Genomic DNA, 21,516 nt, shown 5'->3' with positions numbered 1-21,516 from the left:
GCTCTGTCTATATACCAGAGGGAAAATCTTCTCCACTTAATGGCAACAGGTTTTCTACAGGGTAATATTATTCTAAGGACTCCTTCTGGAAGGTTTAAGAAATGTGAGTGGAGGAGTGGCCTAGTGGCCTAGTGGTTAGGGTGGTGGACTTTGGTCCTGAGGAACTGAGTTCGATTCCCATTTCAGGCACAGGCAGCTCCTTGTGACTCTGGGCAAGTCACTTAACCCTCCATTGCCCCATGTAAGCTGCATTGAGCCTGCCATGAGTAGGAAAACGCAGGGTACAAATGTAACAAAAATAAAATAAATAAATATGTCTATGTCATCAAAAACCAAGCTATCAGGGCCAGAAAGTGGGGGTGTGGATGGAGGAGGGACCCCTCATTCTGTGTTATTATAGTTGGAAAAGGATCTCAGCAAAATGGTTCCTGTGTATTGGAATGCCTTCAAAACTTTCTAAGACCGCATTCTTGGTCAGATAATACTCGTTTGCACAGACAACCATATTGCAATGTATTGCCTGAACAAACAAAGAGGAACAGGTTCTTACCACTTCTGTCGACAAGCAATCCAGATAGAGACTTGGGCAGTTTCTCAAAATGTCTCTATCAGAGCTGTTTACCTAGCCAGCAAACAGAATGCTTTTGGCAGACAAATTGAGCAGAGTACTTCTGCCTCACAAATGGTCCCTCAACATGCCTGTAGCTTGTCGAATATTCCAGCAGTGGAGGACCTGCTCACTTCTCCTCAGAACAAGTTTCCCCGCTTTTGTTCCAGACTCTATGCTTCCGATCATGCAGCCCCAGATGCCTTCTTGCTCCACTGGGGAATGCATCTTCTATATGCCTTTCCCCCACTGCCTCTCATAGGGAAAACTCTTCTCAAACTATGTTGAGACCAAGGGACCACGATCCTAATTGCTCCCTACTGGCCATGTCAAATTGGTTCCCTCTTCTCTTAGAGTTATCATCCAAGGAACTGACAGTGTGCAAAAAGAACAAAAAAAGTGGCAGACCCAAGGCAGGCAAGGGGAAGGGGTAGAGAGTATTAGGGAGAGTGTTTTGCCAGTGTTTATCCAACACTTGCTTATTTTGCTGGTTTTATATTGGGGGAGTTTTATTGTTGCAAACCTAAAATCAGAAATCATCCATAACACATGCAAAGAGACTACAGCCCTAATCCCAGATAACGCATTTTGATGTACTGTCAAGGTAACCACTGGGAACATGGTCTATATTAAAAGGCTTTATTCTTGTACATCAAGTTACCATATTTGCAGGTCCAGGATCACTTCTCTCTTGTCAACTTGTTTGGTATAAACCTTCACGCCATGGATTCGGGGAGCCTGAAAGAATATAATGGTATATTAGTATTCCAGTATTCTCAACAGGTTAAGGCATCAAGCAAGCCTTGGCATGTTGCTCCTGCTCAGAACAGTAAAGAGGCATCCTGCACTGACGGTTTAGATGTATCAGCCAGGCCTCATGCCTGCTTCAAAGAAGTAACACACTCCCTTTTTCACAGTGGGCTTCATCAGGCCATTTTGTAAAGGGTGGAGGCAAGAACCAGTGAAGACAACCTGATAAACTGAGCAGAATCATTCTGTGCTGAGGACTATTATGCTACCTTCAGGAGCAGCTCTAAGTTTCACATATGCTAGCCCACTCCTTGAGTCACTTCACTGGCTCCCTGTCCGCTTCCGCATACAGTTTAAACTTCTCGTACTGACCTTTAAGTGCATCCACTCTGCAGCCCCCCATTACCTCTCCGCTCTCATCTCTCCCTACATTCCTTCCCGTGAACTCCGCTCACTGGACAAATCTCTCTTGTCGTCCCCCTTCTCCCCCACTGCTAACTCCAGGCTTCGTTCCTTTCTCTCGCAGCACCTTATGCCTGGAATAGACTTCCTGGACCTATACGTCTAGCTCCATCTCTACCTGTTTTCAAATCTATGCTGAAAACCCACCTTTTCACTGCTGCTTTTTAGCTCCTAGCCACTACTCAATTGCCCTCCCCTTGTCCCTTCCTTCCTTCTCACCCATTACTTCCCTCACCTGTAACTGTCTTGTCTGTCTGTATTATTTACATTGTAAGCTCTTTTGAGCAGGGACCGTCTCTTTGTGTCAGGTGTTCAGCGCTGCGTGCGTCTGGTAGCGCTATACAAATGCTAATAATAATAATATGCTGTCAGAGCTAAAAAATGCTCTGTTCCAGTCTCTCAAGCACATGGGTCCACAGCAATGGTGAGTAGGCCCCAGGCAGACATCTCTTGTATTGTGCTTAAGCCGTGCTCTTCTCACAAGTTGTACAGTCTCCGAAGCTGGGCTTGGCCTGTGCTATGGCTCCATGCTGAAGATGTCTCAAAGTTGAACATTTTTTTTAAAAATTAACAAAAATTTAAAATGTTGTTAAACAAACAAAGCCAAACACACAATTTCTAGGAGAACTTTATTTTTCACTAGTAAAAAAGGCCCGTTTCTGACACAAATGAAACGGGCACTAGCAAGGTTTTCCTCGGAGTGTGTATGTTTGAGAGAGTGTATGTGAGAGTGACTGTGTGTGAGAGAGAGAGTGAATGTGCGAGTGCGTGTATGTGAGAGAGAGAGAGTGAATCTGGGTGCGAGTGTGTCTGTGAGAGAGAGTGTGTGTGTGTGAGAATGAGAGTGTGTGCAAGTGCATATGTGAGACACAGTGTGAGAGAGAGAGAGTGTGTTTCACACAGATACAGTATGTGCGAGAGAGAGTGTGTGTGTGAGACACAGACTCTCTGTGAGTGTGTGAGTGACTGTGTGACACATAGAGAGTGAATGTGATACAGTGTGAGACAGAGTGTGTGAGAGACAGTGTGTGAGAGTGAGAAAGACATTGACTGTGTGAGAGAGAGAGAGTGTGTGTGTGACAGAGATATCTTTCCCCCCCCCCCTCTGGTGTCAGGCCCCCCTCCCTCCCTCCCTCTGGTGTCAGGTCCCCCCTCTCTCTCTCTGGTGTCTGAGCGTTACTGTGCATGACGCTGAGCTCTGGCTGTGCTTCAAGGAACTGACCAATCCTATTTAATAGAATGCACCTCCAACATTCTGAAGCCGAGAAACCTCGTGTGGTTGGTCACTTCTGCTTGTGACGAACCAGGAAGTACGTGATGTCAATTCAGGAAATGGATACAGAGAGCACGAATGCCTCAGCCATGCAGTCAGCTTCAGAATGTTGGAGGTGTGTTTTATTAAATAGGATATCTGTTCAGTTGCAGAACACAAAAACTGAAGATACTCAGGGACTGCTGTGTGCAGGAAGGACTTACTCTTGCTCCGAGCTCTGGAAGAGCTGGTCTGTCCTACCACTGCTTGACATCATTCACTTGTGTGCCTGATTCAATGCGATCAATAATTATTGTACCTACTAGTCTGATATAACACATCAAGGTATGGGGAACCCTATGGTCACACAAGTGCCTTTGCACAAGCAACTACGGTTGGATGAATCCAGGTGAACAGCTTTTAGCTGTATTGCACTACAGTTATAGAATTCTTCACCACTGGAAGTCTGTCTGGAGGACCTCCACTCAGACATTTGAAAAGCTAACAAGACAAGCTTTCCATGTAAATTAACTCTAGGTGATTAATGTCTTCTCTGAAGATTCTCGTTAAGGAACCTGAAATAATAGGTTATAATAGAGCACTACCTGACCCAATGATATATTCACCCTATTGTATCTCAGATTTTCAGTTGTCTCTGGTTAATAGTTGTGATGCTAAAACTTCCCCCTCTTACTGTGTCTGTCTTTGTTTTTTTGTTTTGTGATTTTATTTTGAAGTATATTTTTATTACAATTGTACACTGCTCTGATATTTCGCTGGAACAGTGGTATATTAAATTACACAAATAAATAATAAATGTGACATGGCTAAGAGTTTGGTTGGTGTTGCTGAATGCCTTACAATCCCCGTATGTCTTGATAAGATATACAGCAAATCTCGAAGTATTCCATTGTACAGCAAGAAAGGAGCTGGATGTACATGCCTGCATGCTGGAATTTATCTCTTTCTGATTTATTTATTTTATTTATTTATTGCATTTGTATCCCACATTTTTCCACATCTCAATGTGGTTTACAATACATCATGAATGGTGGAAATATATAAGAAAATAGACATTTAGTCTTATAGAAGGATTTTGGGTAACATGATAATGATAAAACATGATAGTACAATAACAAGCAACATTGTAGGACGGTACTGAATATATGTGGAGGAGTTAACGTGTTGATCTTTGTGGTATGTCTTGTTGAAGAGATGGGTTTTCAGTAGTTTGTGGAAGCTAGTTAGATCATAGATCGTTTTTAAGCTGCGCGGCAGCGCGTCCCAGAATTGTGTGCTCAAGTAGGAAAAGGTTGACGCATGCGTTAGTTTGTATTTTAGGCCTTTACAGTTGGGGAAGCGATGGAGGAGAAGGGTGCAATTAGGAGAGATTTGCCTAGTGAACGGAGTTCCTGGGAAGGAGTGTAGGGAGAGATGAGGGTGGAGAGGTAGTGAGGGGCAGCAGAGTGAATGCATCCTGACGGCAAGACAGGCTAGATAAGTACACTATAGTCCTTTTATAGATCTGCTGCACATTAATTGTTTTATAAAATTGATTAAGAGGTGGAGAGGTTTTTCTTACTTATTTATTTATTAGGATTTATTTACCGCCTTTTTTGAAGGAATTCACTTTTCTGCCGATGATGAAGAGTTTGTTAGCTCCGAGAGTATTTTTGGCCCGAAACAGTTTGAGGCTTTTCCTCCCACCGTTTATTGTGTATGGAAGACTGCCCTACTATTAAGATTTTTCTGTCAGAATCATATATGATACTGTTTGAGGATAGTAGTTTGTACATACGGTTTTCCTCATCCCATTTATTAAATATAGTCAACATTAGCGCATGGCTATTAACACTAAAAAACAGAAAAATCAGACATTTTACTGATGTATGTTTCAATGAATCCCTAGGTGAAGAGAAGCTGACCCAATATCTACATGCAACCCCTTTGTTAAACATATTTTCAGGCATTATTACAATTTGCTGATTCTAACACGTTCAAAACAAACGATCAAAAAGAGTTAATATGGCAGCAGAAGTGGACACCCTTCCACTTTCAAAGTTAACAAGACCCAAAGGATTAGTGAGGAATGTGCAGGATGATTTTTTAGCATTCCTGGGTGGTAAGTCTATCAGGTCTGACATGTAGGCTGGGGCATCTCCGTGAATGATTTTGTGAACTAGAGTACATATTTTGAACGTGATGCGCTCTTTAAGTGGGAGCCAGTGTAGCTTTTCTCGTAGGGATTTAGCACTTTCATATTTTGCTTTACCGAATATGAGTCTAGCTGCAGTGTTCTGAGCTGTCTGAAGTTTCTTCATTATTTGCTCTTTGCAGCCAGCGTAGAGTGCGTTGCAGTAGTCTAGATGACTGAGTACCATTGATTGTACCAGGTTGCGGAAGACAGTCCTTGGGAAGAAAGGTCTGACTCTTTTTAATTTCCACATTGAGTGATCATCTGGTATGCCATTATACATACCGAAAGGAAAAGAAAAATAGCAATACGAGAGTCTGACACATTTAACTGGTTGAAGTCTGCCAAATTTTGGAGACTACTGGCATGTATCGCCCCCAATATTCCTCCACCAGACATTCCTCGTCCAACATTTTCACGTTACTTAATGACACATTTGTTTTGTTCTTAACAACCCAGACCTCCAGCCAATTATTTTTATTCAAAAACAGGAGACAATAAAGCCAGCAGGCTTAAAATCTAGTTTTAAGTAGCTCAAATATAAAGAAAAACATTTTTGTCAAAAGTAAAACAACACTGATTATGTACACATCAGATATAAGGAAAACAAACAAACAAAAAAACAAAAGCAATTAAAAACAACAAAGAAACAACTTACCTTCTCTCCAAAATTAAGTTTGGTAAAAGTAAATGCTCTGAGATGAATATTTGATCCTCTGATGGATGGCTCAACTTGTTCTTGAAACATTTTTCCATGTACATACCAAAGTACGGCCAAACCTGCCCCAGGATCTACACAATGAGATAATAGGGTCACAGTCAGGAACCTTCAGAAAGACTAGAAAGAATTTAGGGGCACACTTTTTCTAAGCTGCATTAGATGCCAATACGTGCCAAATGCAGCTTAAAAGTCTTACCATGGGACACGCTCAGGCGTCCTGCGGTAAACCCCCAAATTAGCACATGCTAATCCGTGTGCTAAAAAATTTGTATTTTTCTTGGAGCAGGCATGTTGGGGGGGGGGGGGGGAGTGGAAGTGGGCATTCCTAACCTAAACGCCACAACCTAACCCTACAAACCCACCTATTCATCACCAGTTCCTGTGACAACGGCAATGACTCAGACCACGCCTCCTCCAATTTTCCCTATGCTTATCCTGACCCTATCCCAGATTATTATTATTTTTTTGTTACATTTGTACCCCGCTTTCCCACTCATGGCAGGCTCAATGCGGCTTACATGGGGCAATGGAGGGTTAAGTGACTTGCCCAGAGTCACAAGGAGCTGCCTGTGCCTGAAGCGGGAATCAAACTCAGTTCCTCAGTTCCCCAGGACCAAAGTCCACCACCCTAACCACTAGGCCACTCCTCCACTGTTGCTACTATTTGAGATTCTACATGGAACGTTCCATGTAGAAGTCAGACTCACAGAAACAGAAGCCTGCGCAGCCTTCTACATGGAATGTTGCTAGTGGAAAAGCAACATTCCATGTAGAATCTCCAATAGTATCTATTTTATTTTTGTTACATTTGTACCCTGCGCTTTCCCACTCATGGCAGGCTCAATGCGGCTTACATGGGACAATGGAGGGTTAAGTGACTTGCCCGGAGTCACAAGGAGCTGCCTGTGCCTGAAGTGGGAATTGAACTCAATTCCTCAGGACCAAAGTCCACCACCCTAACCACTAGGCCACTCCTCCACTGTTGCTACTATTTGAGATTCTACATGGAATGCTGCTATTCCACTAGCAACATTCCATGTAGAAGTCGGCCCTTGCAGATCACCAATGTGGCCGTGCAGGCTTCTGCTTCTGTGAGTCTGACGTCCTGCACGTACGTACTCACAGAAACAGAAGCCTGCGCAGCCTTCTACATGGAATGTTGCTAGTGGAATAGCAACATTCCATGTAGAATCTCCAATAGTATCTATTTTATTTTTGTTACATTTGTACCCTGCGCTTTCCCACTCATGGCAGGCTCAATGCGGCTTACATGGGGCAATGGAGGGTTAAGTGACTTGCCCAAGGTTACAAGGAGCTGCCTGTGCCTGAAGTGGGAATCGAACTCAGCTCCTCAGGACCAAAGTCCACCACCCTAACCACTAGGCCACTCCTCCACTCCAATCTAACCTAATACTAACACCTCCTCCTACCTCCTCTACCCCCTCTCCCTTATATTACCTATCCACACATCCCTATTACCCCGCTAAGCTTAGCCTGTTTTTCTCTGCATTATACTTTGTACTTCTACTATTATGTAAGCCGCATTGAACCTGCTATGAGTGGGAAAGTGCGGGGTACAAATGTAACAAATAAATAAATAAACAGCAAACCACGTGAGCCCTCGCCACTTACAAAATGGGTGGCAGTAAGTTTTTAATGGCCGTGCATTGAGAACATCAGCGCATGCCACAGTCCTCAAACAATATTTTATACGATTCTGATATAAAAATCTTAATAGTAAGGGGGGGGGGGGGGGGGGGAAAGGGAAATGGGACTTGATATACCGCCTTTCTGAGGTTTTTGCAACTACATTCAAAGCGGTTTACATATATTCAGGTACTTATTTTGTACCTGGGGCAATGGAGGGTTAAGTGACTTGCCCAGAGTCACAAGGAGCTGCAGTGGGAATCGAACTTAGTTGCCCAGGATCAAAGTCCACTGCACTAACCACTAGGCTACTCCTCCACTCCACACTTTCCCATACATAATCAATGGTGGGAGGACGAAAAGCCTCAAAGAGCTCCAGGCAAAAATACCCATCGCTAACAAACTCGTCATCATCAGCAGAAGAACCTCTCCACCTCTTAATCAATTTTATAAAGCAAATAATGTGAAGCAGTTCTATAAATGAACTATAGTGCAATTATCTAGCCTCTCTTGCCATCAGGTTCATCCCCGCACCAACGGCAGCCAGCGTTTCACATGTGTTTTTTCAAGGTCGGGCTGTTCCATTAACAGCACCGCCAACTCTCTGCTGCTAGACTATGTTCAGTGCTGTTAATGGAAGATCCTGACCTTGAAAGAGCACATGCGAAAAGCTGGTCATCGTCAGTGCGGGGATGATCCTACTACTACTACAAATCATTTCTATAGTGCTACCAGTCGTACGCAGCGCTTCACAATTGAACATGAAGAAAAGACAGTCCCTGCTCAAAAAGAGCTTACAATCTAAATCAGGACAGACAGACAGGACAAATAAGGGATAAGGGTAGGACAGACAGATAGGACACATAGGGAAAAAGGGACTATTGAAGGGAGGAAGACAAGATAAGGTTATGAGGCCATGAATTACTGAGACCGAGTCAGCACGGCTTTTGTGTGGGGGAAATCTTGCCTGACCAATGTTACTTTAATTCTTTGAAGGAGTAAACAAACATGTGGACAAAGGGGAGCCGGTTGATACTGTGTATCTGGATTTCCAAAAGGCATTTGACAAGGTACCTCATGAAAGGCTACAGAGGAAATTGGAGGGTCATGGGATAGGAGGAGACGTCCTATTGTGGATTAAAAAACTGGTTGAAGGATAGGAAACAGAGAGGTGGGGTTAAATGGGCAGTATTCACAATGGAGAAGGGTAGTTAGTGGGGTTCCTCAGGGGTCCGTGCTAGGACCGCTGCTTTTTAATATATTTATAAATGATTTAGAGATGGGAGTAACCAGCGAGGTAATTAATTCAAAGTCGTTAACTCGCGACAGGATTGTGAAAAATTACAGAAGGACCTTACGAGACTGGGAGACTGGGCGGCTAGATGGCAGATGACGTTTAATGTGAGCAGTGCAAGATGATGCATGTGGGAAAAAGAACCCGAATTATAGCTACGTCATGCAAGGTTCCACGTTAGGAGTTACGGACCAAGAAAGGGATCTGGGTGTTGTCGTCGATAATACACTGAAACTTCTGCTCAGTGTGCTGCTGTGGCTTGGAAAGCGAATAGAATGTTGGGTATTATTAGGAAAGGTATGGAAAACAGGTGTGAGGATGTTATAATGCTGTTATATCGCTCCATGGTGCGACCACACCTTGAGTATTGTGTTCAATTCTGGTCGCCGCATCTCAAGAAAGATATAGTGGAATTGGAAAAGGTGCAGCGAAGGGCAATGAAAATTATAGCAGGGATGGGACGACTTCCCTATGAAGAAAGACTACGGAGGCTAGGGCTTTCAGCTTGGAGAAGAGACGGCTGAGGGGAGACATGATAGAGGTATATAAAATAATGAGTGGAGTGGAACAGGTGGATGTGAAGCAATCTGTTCACGCTTTCCAAAAATACTAGGACTAGGGGGCATGCGATGAAACTACAGTGTAGTAAATTTAAAACAAATCGGATGAAATGTTTCTTCACCCAACGCGTAATTAAACTCTGGAGTTCGTTGCCGGAGAACGTGGTGAAGGCGGTTAGCTTGGCAGAGTTTAAAAGGGGGTTAGACAGTTTCCTAAAGGACAAGTCCATAAACCGCTACTAAATGGACTTGGGAAAAATCCACAATTCCGGGAATAACATGTATAGAATGTTTGTACATTTGGGAAGCTTGCCAGGTGCCCTTAGCCTGGATTGGCCGCTGTCGTGGACAGGTTGCTGGGCTCGATGGTCCCTTGGTCTTTTCCCAGTGTGGCATTACTTATGTACTTATGAGCAGGTGACAAGTTGGGAATTAAAAGCAGCATCAAACAGGTAGGCCTTTAGCCCGGATTTGAAGGCGGCCAGGATGGAGCTTGACGCAATGGCTGAGGAAGTCTATGTCCAGGCATAAGGTGCGGCGAGATAAAAGGAACGGAGTCTGGAGTTAGCGCTGGAGGAGAAGGGTGCAATTAGGAGAGATTTGCCTAGTGAATGGAATTCCTGGGAGGGAGTGTAGGGAGAGATGAGGGTGGAGAGGTAGTGAGGGGCAGCAAAGTGAATGCATCCTGACGGCAAGACAGGCTAGATAACTACACTATAGTCCTTTTAGAGATCTGCTGCACATTAATTGTTTTATTAAAATTGATTAAGAGGTGGAGAGGTTTTCTTACGTATTTATTTATTAGGATTTATTTACCGCCTTTTTGAAGGAATTCACTTTTCTGCCGATGATGAAGAGTTTGTTAGCTCCGAGAGTGTTTTTGGGCCGGAGCTGTTTGAGGCTTTTCCTCCCACCGTTTATTGTGTATGGAAGACTGCCCTACTATTAAGATTTTTCTGTCAGAATCATATATGATACTGTTTGAGGATAGTAGTTTTGTACATATGGTTTTCCTCATCCCATTTATTAAATATAGTCAACATTAGCGCATGGCTATTAACACTAAAAAACAGAAAAATCAGACATTTTACTGATGTATGTTTCAATGAAATCCCTAGGTGAAGAGAAGCTGACCCAATATCTACATGCAACCCCTTTGTTAAACAAATTTTCAGGCATTATTACAATTTGCTGATTCTAACACGTTCAGAACAAACGATCAAAAAAGAGTTAATATGGCAGCAGAAGTGGACAACCCTTGCCACTTTCAAAAGTTAACAAGACCCAAAAGGATTAGTGACTAATCAACTAGGGGAAGACAATATTATGGGTGAATTCTCTGGCTCTTCAAACCTCTCAGGTTGTGATCGCTGGGGCTTCTCTAAGCAGCTGTCTGAGCATTTGAAAATTAAGGCTATTCACGCCTTTATAGCAGAGGAAAGCTAGCTTCCGCTAGCAAATTCCAACTTCAAACACTGATAAGAAATGGAATTTAAATGGAGCTGCTGAAGTCAAGATTCCACTACCCCAGCTGCAAAGGACTAAAATATGAATCAACATATGCATCCAGCTTCTCCTACATAAGCACGCAACTGTGGAAGGCACTACCAAAAGCCACAAAAGCAATACACGACCTAACTAATTTCCAAAAACTACTAAAGCAAACCTGTTCAAAAAGGCATAACGCACAGAAGCCCTGCAGAATACAGTGAAGATCAGCTGAGAGGAGCGCGTCTGTGTGGCGCTGCGCACGCCGGAGTCAGAAGACAGCGCTTCTGCTGGCGGGGGTTTGGGTGGAAGGGGCCCGCCCTGGTGGCGGAGGCGGGTGGGACTGTGGTGCCGGGCCCCCTCAGGGGGGGGGCAACGACAACCTGGGGGGGGGTGGCAGTGGGGGGCGGGGCCGGGGGCCCGGAGCGGCCTTTGTCCTGGGCCCGGCCCAGTCTCTCGGTAGCCCTGCCGATCTATAATCCAAAAAGACACCGAGGCTACAAACCTGAGACACAATTGCAATTTGAGCAGACCGAAATTGAATAAAAGCAGTTAAACTCAGGATGACAGATCGTCTAAATAACATGACATCAGTTTTGGTTAGATTTAATGCCAATTTATAAGTTACCACAGATGTTCAGGCAATGCTTTAAGTTATCACTGCATCAGCCATAGCACCAAACAAAGGAAAAATTATATATATCGTCTATAGAGATATAATGGACATTCAAATCATGAAATTTTGAACAAAACAGTACTAAATATAGATTAAATAAGACCAAAAAGGCTGTATCATTGACTCCACATGTTTAGGGCATGGCAGCTAAGCAACAGTTCACTAAAATGACTTGCTGTATGTATCCAAAGTAGGAAGTAAACCAATGTAAAACAAAATTTGTAATTCCAAAGATGTTAGCTACTGCAACCAAATTCGAAGATCAATAGAGTCAAAAACTGATGAAATACCTAACAGAACCAGAAAAAAAAAATAGCATGAGCAATGGTCCAGAATTTGAGAAAACACACACAGAAGGTGTTCTCTCCACAGAAGAACAACGAAGCAAAGGAAACAGTGGATACAAAAAGGTCCTCTCTCAAGTGGTGTCTTCTTAAACAAGTTCTTTATTGCAAAACAATTAAAACAACGACCCGACACGAATCGTGTTTCGGCCGTATAGGCCTGCGTCAGGGGTCTTTGTCCCCTAGCGCCCTCTGTCCTTCTGTTCCTCTCAGCGCCTGTGGCAGGGAGCCTGGACTTTTGGAAGCCCCCTTTTAGCACAAGGCACCCGAGAGTGGTAGGGAAAGGAGGAAAGGGACTCAACTGAAAGTGGCTGAGTCTGATCGCCCGCCTGGGGAAAGTGAAGAGGGTCCATCTGGACTGAAATGAAGGACAGGGGGCGCTAGGGGACAAAGACCCCTGACGCAGGCCTATATGGCCGAAACACGATTCGTGTCGGGTCGTTGTTTTAATTGTTTTGCAATAAAGAACTTGTTTAAGAAGACACCACTTGAGAGAGGACCTTTTTGTATCCACTGTTTCCTTTGCTTCAGAATTTGAGAAAGCATCAATTGAAGATCTGACACAAGGATTCAGCACTACCTGAAACCAAACTGAACTGCATGCAAGATGTCAAACTTTCCTACAAAGTCATTCAATTGGGTCAGTGCTGCACTGTCAATCACCAGAGGCAATGAGAGGTCAGACGGCAGTCACTCAAAACCACAGGGTCTAAAGACTCCAACAATGATGTTTCTATCACTGCCCCCCCATCTCCCCCCCCTCCCAATATGCTTCTTAGCTCAAAGATGACCTTTAGATTTACAGGAACAATTGCAACAATCGTTCTTTGATGCACTTTGAGTTAAGCTAGGAGAGTCATTGTAGTATGATGGAAGTACTCACTGTTTTTGCATCCACACTGTCTGCACTGAGGTCCAGAGTTGGGGGAACAGAGGGGTAGATGCATCAAGCAAACATAAAAAAATCAGAAACGTAAAAACCTTTACCGAATCTCAAATAACGAAGCATGCTCCAAAAACACAGCCCCAAAAAGTTTGGTGTGGTATTGGAAAGAACGATGCACTAATCCCCATCGGTAATCGGCTCGTAAAGCATGCGCAAAGCAGCCAAGCGTTATGCTGGCTGCTCTGCGCATGCCAGAAATGTAAGAAAAAAAAAGAAAACACAAACACGTGGCTCCCCACTTTCCCCTGCATGTCTCCACAAACATTAAAGGATCGGGAGGGGGCAAAGGCGCTCATCAGCAGCGTCCTGTATAGACGGCCTTGCCTTGCCCCCCCCCCCCCCGAAGTCCCCGCTGCTCCCCGCTGCTCCGTTTGTGAAATAAAAGCTCTTAAAAATGAAACCTTTGCAGTTGCTGGGCTCCCCCTCCCTTCCTGTCTCTCTCTTCTTTAGTCGGCAATGCTCCGCCTCCTGCCCTCCTCCACCTCCGTGCCCCGCCCCCCCGATTTCGTCCCCGCCGCTCCATACAGGACGCTGCTGATGAGCGCCCTTGCCCCCTCCAGATCCTTTTTTAATTTAGTTTCCTTTTTTATTTAGGCACAGGGAAGCAGGGAGCCACTTTTCTTTTAAAACATGCCAGCAATTTGGTTTTTCATCGTGCAGGGGGCAGTGGGGAGATGACAGCTCAGGCTTTAACGACAGGTCTGAGCTGACGTTAAATTTCTGGCGGTAAGTGAATCGTTGCTATCTTCGGTATGGTTAGTGCATTCCGAATTGTCTACATTTCAATGGTAGTTTCTCATTTGCATTCCAGTTTCGTTAGCTGCTACTGCCGTCGAAAAATAGGCTTTAGTGCATGGAAAGGATAGGAAATTCTTCCTTAAGGGCTCATTTAACGATGAAAAACGTTTAGTGCATCTGGGCCAGAGTCAGGAACATCATCAGAAAATACTATTTTTATGGACAGGGTGGTAGATGCCTGAAATCTCACAACCACCACCTCTGGGAAAGCAAGCCAGTGGAATTCAAACAAAATCGTCGCATAAATATAGCAACTCCTTATAGGTAAACTGAAATGGCATAGCCTAGTCATTAGAGCAGTTGCCATGAACTAGGAAAATCAGAGGTCAGATCATAAGAATATAAGAACAGCCATACTGGGTCAGACCGATGGTCCATCTAGCTTTGTATCCTGCATCCAACAGTGGCCAATCCAGGTCATAAGTACCTGGTAGAACCCCAAACAGTAGCAAGATTCCATGCGGCCAATCCCGGGGAAAGCAGTAGCTTCCCCACGTCTATCTCAATAGCAGACTATGGACTTTTTCCTCCAGGAAGTCCAAACCTTTTTTGTGTTCAAATATCTTTATTAGTTTTTCAACACAACAAGATCAAACCTTTTTAAACCAGATGCACGAACTGCTATAACCATATCCTCTGGCAACAAGTTCTATAGTTTTACTATTCATTGAGTGAAAAAATATTTCCTCCTATTCATTTTAAAACTATTGCCATGTAACTTCATTGAGTGTCCTCTAGTCTTTGTACTTTTTGAAACAGAAAAAAAAAAATCAATTCACTTTTACCCATTCTACACCACTCAACATTTTGTAGACCTCTATCATATCCCCCCGAACCGTCTCTTTTCAGAGCTGAAGAGCCCTAACTTCTTTAGCCTTTCCTCATATGAGAAGAGTTCCATCTCCTTTATCACTTTGGTCACCCTTTTTTGAACCTTTTCTAATTCCGCTATATCATTTTTAAGATAGTGACCACAATTGCACACAATACTCCAAGGTCAGGTCATGGACCGATACTGTGACAGACACAAGACAGTGAGTCCTTGAACCACAGCCGGAGCTGCGGGAGAGAAGTCCTCTGGGCTGGCACAAGGCAGGAGTCAAGTCAAGGTGAATTAAGGCAGGAACTGAAGCAAGGATGGAACCTTAGCAGGAACTGAAGCCAAACAGGAACACGGACAGGGCAGAAGAAAATGGCCTGTAGGGGCACTATTGGTCCCTAGATCAAAGAAGAGCAGAGGTGGGGAACCTTGGAACTGGCAGTTGGGTTGAAACCCTAAAGGCTCCTCTTGAAGAGAGGATCAGCGAAGGTGAAGGCTTCCGGGATGTGATCAGCACTAGGGGCCCAGAAAGGAAGAAGGTCTCCAGGGTGCAATTGGCACTAGGGACCCAGCAAAGAAGAAGGCCTCCAGGGTGCAGTCAGCAGTAGAGGCCCAGCAAGGAAGGACAGCTCTTGGGAGGATGGCGGGTCCTCAGAGCCCTGCGAAGTTCCAGGAAGCAGCAGCAGGGCAGGTACAACAGGCCTGGAAGCCCAGCCCAGCAGCCACCAGCCCCAGTAGCAGTCTGCAGGAGGGGTGAAATCTGAGGGGACTGGGAGTAGGTAGACTGGCGGGGAAGAAAGGGAAGAACCTAGACCACAACAGGTGTGGATGCTGTTCAAAAATACCATCCTGGAAGCCCAGGCCAGTTATATTCCATGAAATAAAAAAGGAGGAAGGAAGGCCAAGCGCCGAGATCAGCAACAGGAAGGAAGCATGCAGGGCGGTGCTCCGGGCAGGAAAGAGGGGGCTCTCTCCTGCCCCAAAGGCGGAAGAGGTCACTAGACCACCAGGGCAGTAGTAAGGGGAGGGGGGTGATGGGGTGTGTGACAGGGGGGAGGAGAAAATGTGACAGGGGGCTGGGTGGGGTGTGTGGTGGGGGCGGGCATGTGTCCTCCTTTTTGGGGGACAAAATATGGTAACCTTATATATGAAAGAAACTAAACTCCATGCACCAAAACCCCGGGCTTACCTTGTTCAACCACTCCACACGTTCAACATCTGGAAAATGAACCTGGGAACAAAACACAAAAAAAAACCTTAATGAGCACCAATCAGCAACCAGGCAAACCAAGGTTCAAATCCTGCTTTTCTCACTGACATTTTTGGCAACTTAGGCAAGTAATTGTCTCCTGGTGAGTCAGGTACACTTAAGATGGTAAGCCACCTTGAACTAAAATCAGAAAAGCAGTTTAGAAATGTACAAATAGACAAAAATATAAATAGTAAAATTAACATAAATGAGATACTCCCCTAGGCAGACAGACTGAGAATGGCGGCATGTTGCTAGCACACTGCCAACAAAAAAGCAGCAGAAGGGGTCGCTATCAGTGGGCCTTCAAGCACCAGGTATGTGAGCTCACGGCCTGCCATGTCCCGCCCCCTCTAACAGGAAGTTTGCAGGACCCAGCAGGACATGAGCATGCCCAGTGTTCTAAAGCCCACTGCTGTGCTGCCTTTACTTATGATACAGGTTTGGCTGAGTTCACTCGGGCAGAGGAGAGAGGTAGGGTAGCAGACAGAAGCAGAAAAGGAACACCTTGAGGGATGGGGGATGGGGGAGGAGGAGGAATAGGGAAGAAGAGATTCTGGTCACAGGGTGGGGGGGGGGAAGGGAAGAAGGGATACTGGACTAAGGGTGGGGGGGGGGGGGGGGAAGTGGCATGGCTGAAGGTTCATCTAGGTCTAGAACACCAGATACCTGTACATAGGGTTATCATACGTCCGGATTTCCCCTGACATGTCCTCCTTTTCAGGGGACTGTCGGGGGTCCATATGTTTTTTTCCAGCCAGCCAGCCCACTTCTCCAAGCTAAAGAGCCCTAGTCGCTTTAGCTTTTTCTCATAGGGAAGTCATCCCATCCCCTTTATCATTTTTGTCACCCTTGTCTGTACCTTTTCTGAGATGCGGTGACCAGAATTGCTCACAGTATTCAAGATGCGGTCGCACCATGGAGCAATACAAAGGCATTATAACATTCTCATTTTTGTTTTCCATTCCTTTCCTAATAATTCCAACATTCTATTTGCTTTCTTAGCTACTATTCCACACTGAGCAGCGGGTTTCAACGTATCATCAACGATGACACCTAGATCCTTTTCCTGGGTGCTGATTCCTAATGTGGAACCTTGCATCACGTAGCTACAGCTTGGGTTCCCCTTTCCCACATTCATCACTTCGCACTTGCTCACGTTAAACATCATCTACCATTTGGATGCCCAGTCTCTCACTCAGTCTTATAAGCTCCTCTTGCAATTTTTCACAATCCACTTGCTACTGGACATCCATTCAGTCTGTTCTCAGATATCATGCACAATAGGGTTTTATGTCAATAAAGTTAAATGAGTTGATAATAAATGAGTTGCATCGAGATGGACTGGTTGACCATCGGGGTGCTTTTGGTTCACAAGTAGCCTCGCTGTACGCCACATGTTTGGAATATTTGGAGATGTGGACTGTGCCACTGGAGGAGTTCACTATTTGGTGGACGGCTTTAACTGAAATTCCAAGTTGGGAAGAAGTTGCTGCAACTGTGGCGTAACTTAAAGAAAAGGAAATAGACATTGATGATAGCAAATGTTTTGATCAGTTCTCCTACTTGAACAGATTTGTTGAGTCAAACCGAAATGCAGAATTCAAAAATTTATTGTCGCACAAGAAAAGGCTGAAGATTTCAACATCTGCAAGAATCAGGAATGTTTCTCAGAACTTCTTATCATTCCAGAGCTTTTCTTTGTGATTCTATCACATAATGATCACAGATAAGGACATAAGGACATAAGAATAGCCATTCTGGGTCAGACTAATGGTCCATCTAGCCCAGTATCCTGCTTCCAGCAGTGGCCAATCCAGATCACATGTACCTGGCAGAAACCCAATTACTAGCACCATACTGCACGATTGTACACAAAATCATTCACACAGATGCCCCAATCTACATGCTAAACCTTGTGGACTTGCCTCCCAGAAACGCCACAAGATCATCCCGCAAATTTCTCAATCTGCACTTCCCCAGCTGTAAAGGATTAAAATACAAGCTGATACACGCCACCACCTTCTCTTATATGAGCACGCAATTGTGGAATGCAACACCTCAGCCTTGAAAGCTATTGATGAAATAACTAACTTCCGCAAATCTCTGAAGACACATCTATTCAACAAGGCCTACAAAGAGAACCCATAGCCTTACAAAACTACCTCACCAACTCACCCAATTATTACAGTCTACTTTATATTTTGCCTAACACCTTCCTTCTCTCCTCCCTCACCTAATCTTTGTACATTACTAATTGTATCTGATACCATGGAATGATCATGTCATAACCAAACTCTGTAAGCCACATTGAGCCTGCAAATAGGTGGGAAAATGTGGGATACAAATGCAATAAATAAATAAATAAATTCCATGATACCAATCCCGGGGTAAACAGTGGCTTCCTCATGTCCATCTCAAATACAGACAATAGACTTTTCCTTCAGGAACTTGTCCAAACCTTTTTTAAACCCAGATATACTAACCACCATTACCACATCCACTGGCAACAAGTTCCAGAGCTTAACTAATCTTTGACTGCAAAAATATTTCCTCCTATTTGTTTCAAAATTATTTCCATGTAATTTCATTGAGTGTCCCCTGGTCTTTGAAATGAGTGAAAAATCGATTCACCTCCACCCGTTCCACACCACTCAGGATTTTGTAGACCTCAATCATATCCCCCTTCAGCCGTCTCTTTTCCAAGCTGAAGAGCCCTAGACTTGAATGAGTTTTTCCCCTAATACAGAGTGAATGGACAAAGAAGAGAAACAAGTTGGTGGCTGAAATCTGTCAAAGCAATTTCGTTCATGCAGTAGGTTATCAATAGAAATCAAACAAAATAAAACATGGAAAAGAAAATAAGATGATACCTTTTTTATTGGACATAACTTAATACATTTCTTGATTAGCTTTCGAAGGTTGCCCTTCTTCGTCAGATCGGAAATAAGCAAATGTGCTAGCTGACAGTGTATATAAGTGAAAACATTCAAGCATTACTATGACAGTCTGACAGGGTGGGAGGATGGGGGTGGGTAGGAGGTATGCATGGGGACATCAAAGCATATCATTGATATTCTAACAGGATGGGTGTGGATAGGTGAGGGGTGGGGTGATCAACAGAGACATACAGCTTTAACACGGCTACCACACTCCTCTACTTCAGATGGAAGTTCATGCAGTACAATTTTAAGCATGTGTCATGCAAGACTTTTACATGCAGTTCAGAAGTCAGCCTAAGTTCTTGAGCGATATCTGCTCTTCTGATAAGTACACGTGGGTTCAGACTCAGTCAAACTCAAATCTGGAAGTTTCTGAAAAGTAGATTGTCTATGGCTGTATTCAGTCACTGTTTGATGTGTGCTCACTAAAAACTGCAACTCAAACTAAAAGCAATTTACACATTTGCTGTGATTAAAAATTTCTTTAGCAAAGGTAGCAACCATTTTCATGTTTTGTGTCCTCTTTTGGTCTCTGCAAATATGGTAACCCTACCTAAAGTTATTATCTGTTTGTAATTAAGGTAAGAAGCTATCCTTATTTCCCGGAGTTGCCTAGCCTGGTTCAAATCCCATTGCTGCTCTTTGTGATCTTCAGCAGACAGTCACTTAACTCTATATTGCCTCGGGTGCAAAATTAGATTGTAAACAACCAAGTTATTTTCTCCCAAAATTGGGTTTGATACAGCATTTAAAATGTTCTTCACCCACAACTTCTGAATGTTGAGCCCAGGCTCCCCCTCTAATCTCCTCACTCCAGACTCACTGGCAGGACCTCCTATCTCTCTCTGGGCTAGATGCATCAACCAAACGTAAAAAATTCAAAAACGTTAAACTCCCTAACGAATTTGAAAAAACGAAGCATGCACAAAAAAAACAAGTCGCACATGTTCGGTGCGGTATTGAAAAGTACAATGTATCAAAGATTTGCAATCCCCATCGGTAATCGGCCCCTAAATCATGCGCAGAGCAGCCAAGCATTATGCTTGTACACCGAGAGAGGCATGACTGCAATGATGTTTGCATAATTATCAGGTAACCGGATAGCTACAGCTAAAAGCCATTTCATTGGCTGATGGTTCCAACAGTAGTTTCAGAGGAAGTTTAGCGCTAGCAAGTCCATCCCCCACCCTCCCTCCCTGCTGTTCCAGACTCTGCCGTCCCTTCGTTTCCCCCCCCCCCCCCCATTTCTGCGACCCAGTCGACTCCCCTTCTCGGTGAAAACCGTCCCCCGCCGCTGTCCAGTACCTGTGCTGACGGGGGACCCCAACCCTCATCAGCAGAAGTCCTGTGCTGGCCTTCGAGGCATTGCTTCTTCAATGATTTTGTGTCCAAGTTGCTCTGCATGCATCTGACATCAGACGCACACAGAGGAACTTGAACCGAAGATCATTGAAGAAGCAACGGCACGAAGGCCAGCACAGGACTTCGGTTGACGGGGGTTGGGGTCCCCCGTCAGCACAGGTACTGGACGGCGGCAGGGGACGGTTTTCGCCAAGAAGGGGGGGGTCGACTGGGTCGCGGAAGGGGGGTGCAGTGGGCTGTAACACAGGGGGAGGAGTAGGGAAACACACTCCTCCCCTTGCTTTGGTATCAGCTATCACTGACGTCACTGCGTCAGTGCGTGCCTGCCTAGCAGACCACCTCCGAGGGAGGCACGGTAACAGGCACATCCTGTTGGAGGTGAGAATTATTATATAGGATTATTTGCGATCAAGTATTTTGCAAGAAAGGCTTGTAAGCCTTGCCATGATTGCTACTGAGAATGATATATGTGCCCAGTTAGATATCAAAGATTTAATTACTAATTTCGTGAACATGAAAGCACGAAAAGCTAAGTGGTTGTAAACCCTCTATTTGTTGAGCAATCCCACAAAGATGCACTCCATCTTTCAGCTCCTATTTCCTTTGCATCTTGTGCACACCGGGGGGGGGGGGGGGGGGGCGCCAACTGATAGTCTGCAGGGGGGCACCAGAGACCCTAGGCACGGCCCTGATGCCAGCTTTGATTTTTATGGTGCAGGGGGCAGTGGGGAGATGACAGCTCAGGCCTTTACGACTGCTCTGACCATACGTTTAATATGTCGCGGTAAATGATTCGGTGTGATCGTCGGTAGTGTTAGTGCATCCCGAATCGCCCACATTACAATGGTAGTTACTCTTTTGTATTCCGTTTTCGTTAGCTGCTTGCTTCGTTGGAAAAAGGCCTTTAATGCATGCAATGGTTAGGAATTTCCTTCGTTAAAGGGTTGTTAGAGGGTCGTTAAGGTTTAGTGCATCTGGCTGCAAAGACACTCACAGTTCCAGCAGCTACATTATCCATCTGTGCCAGGAGTGACTGAACCTCCCCCTGCCTTTTAGGGTCTGTCTTTTGGCATTTGGAATATTCTAGCACCTCTGAAACAGTTGAGAGATTGACAAAATTTGGGAACTCAAGTCAGGCAAGGTGTTTTGCACATCATTATAAAGTTAAAACTGCAGGCTCCCTGTTTTAGCTTTTAAGATTTCAGCACCATGATTTAGATGAGTAAGTCTTAATTATATCGGAATAGACAATATTTATAGGATCTGAATAAAACATTTGTCTTGATTCAATTTTGTTTGAGTTTGACATTTGAGTTTGGACACTTTTATTGAGACTGATGTTGGTTATTACATGAGGAGCTGATTATAGCTAAACCAGCTGGCATTTATACTTCAATGGCTGAA

At 44.5% G+C, this 21,516-nt stretch overlaps 1 protein-coding gene across 1 annotated transcript in view; it reads right to left on the bottom strand.

Annotated features, from left to right (window-relative positions):
- The window catches only part of LOC115475135 (extended synaptotagmin-3-like), a 103,297-nt gene that overhangs the window by 18,928 nt on the left and 62,853 nt on the right, over positions 1–21,516 (bottom strand). Inside the window, 4 exon segments of the mRNA XM_030210875.1 lie at positions 1,269–1,345; positions 5,924–6,012; positions 6,015–6,057; positions 15,749–15,790. Coding sequence (XP_030066735.1) covers positions 1,269–1,345; positions 5,924–6,012; positions 6,015–6,057; positions 15,749–15,790 — 251 coding nt within the window.

This window comes from Microcaecilia unicolor, chromosome 7 (genome assembly GCF_901765095.1).
Source record: "Microcaecilia unicolor chromosome 7, aMicUni1.1, whole genome shotgun sequence".
Classification (NCBI taxonomy): Eukaryota; Metazoa; Chordata; class Amphibia; order Gymnophiona; family Siphonopidae; genus Microcaecilia; species Microcaecilia unicolor.
This window is presented reverse-complemented; position numbering and strand designations above follow the sequence as displayed.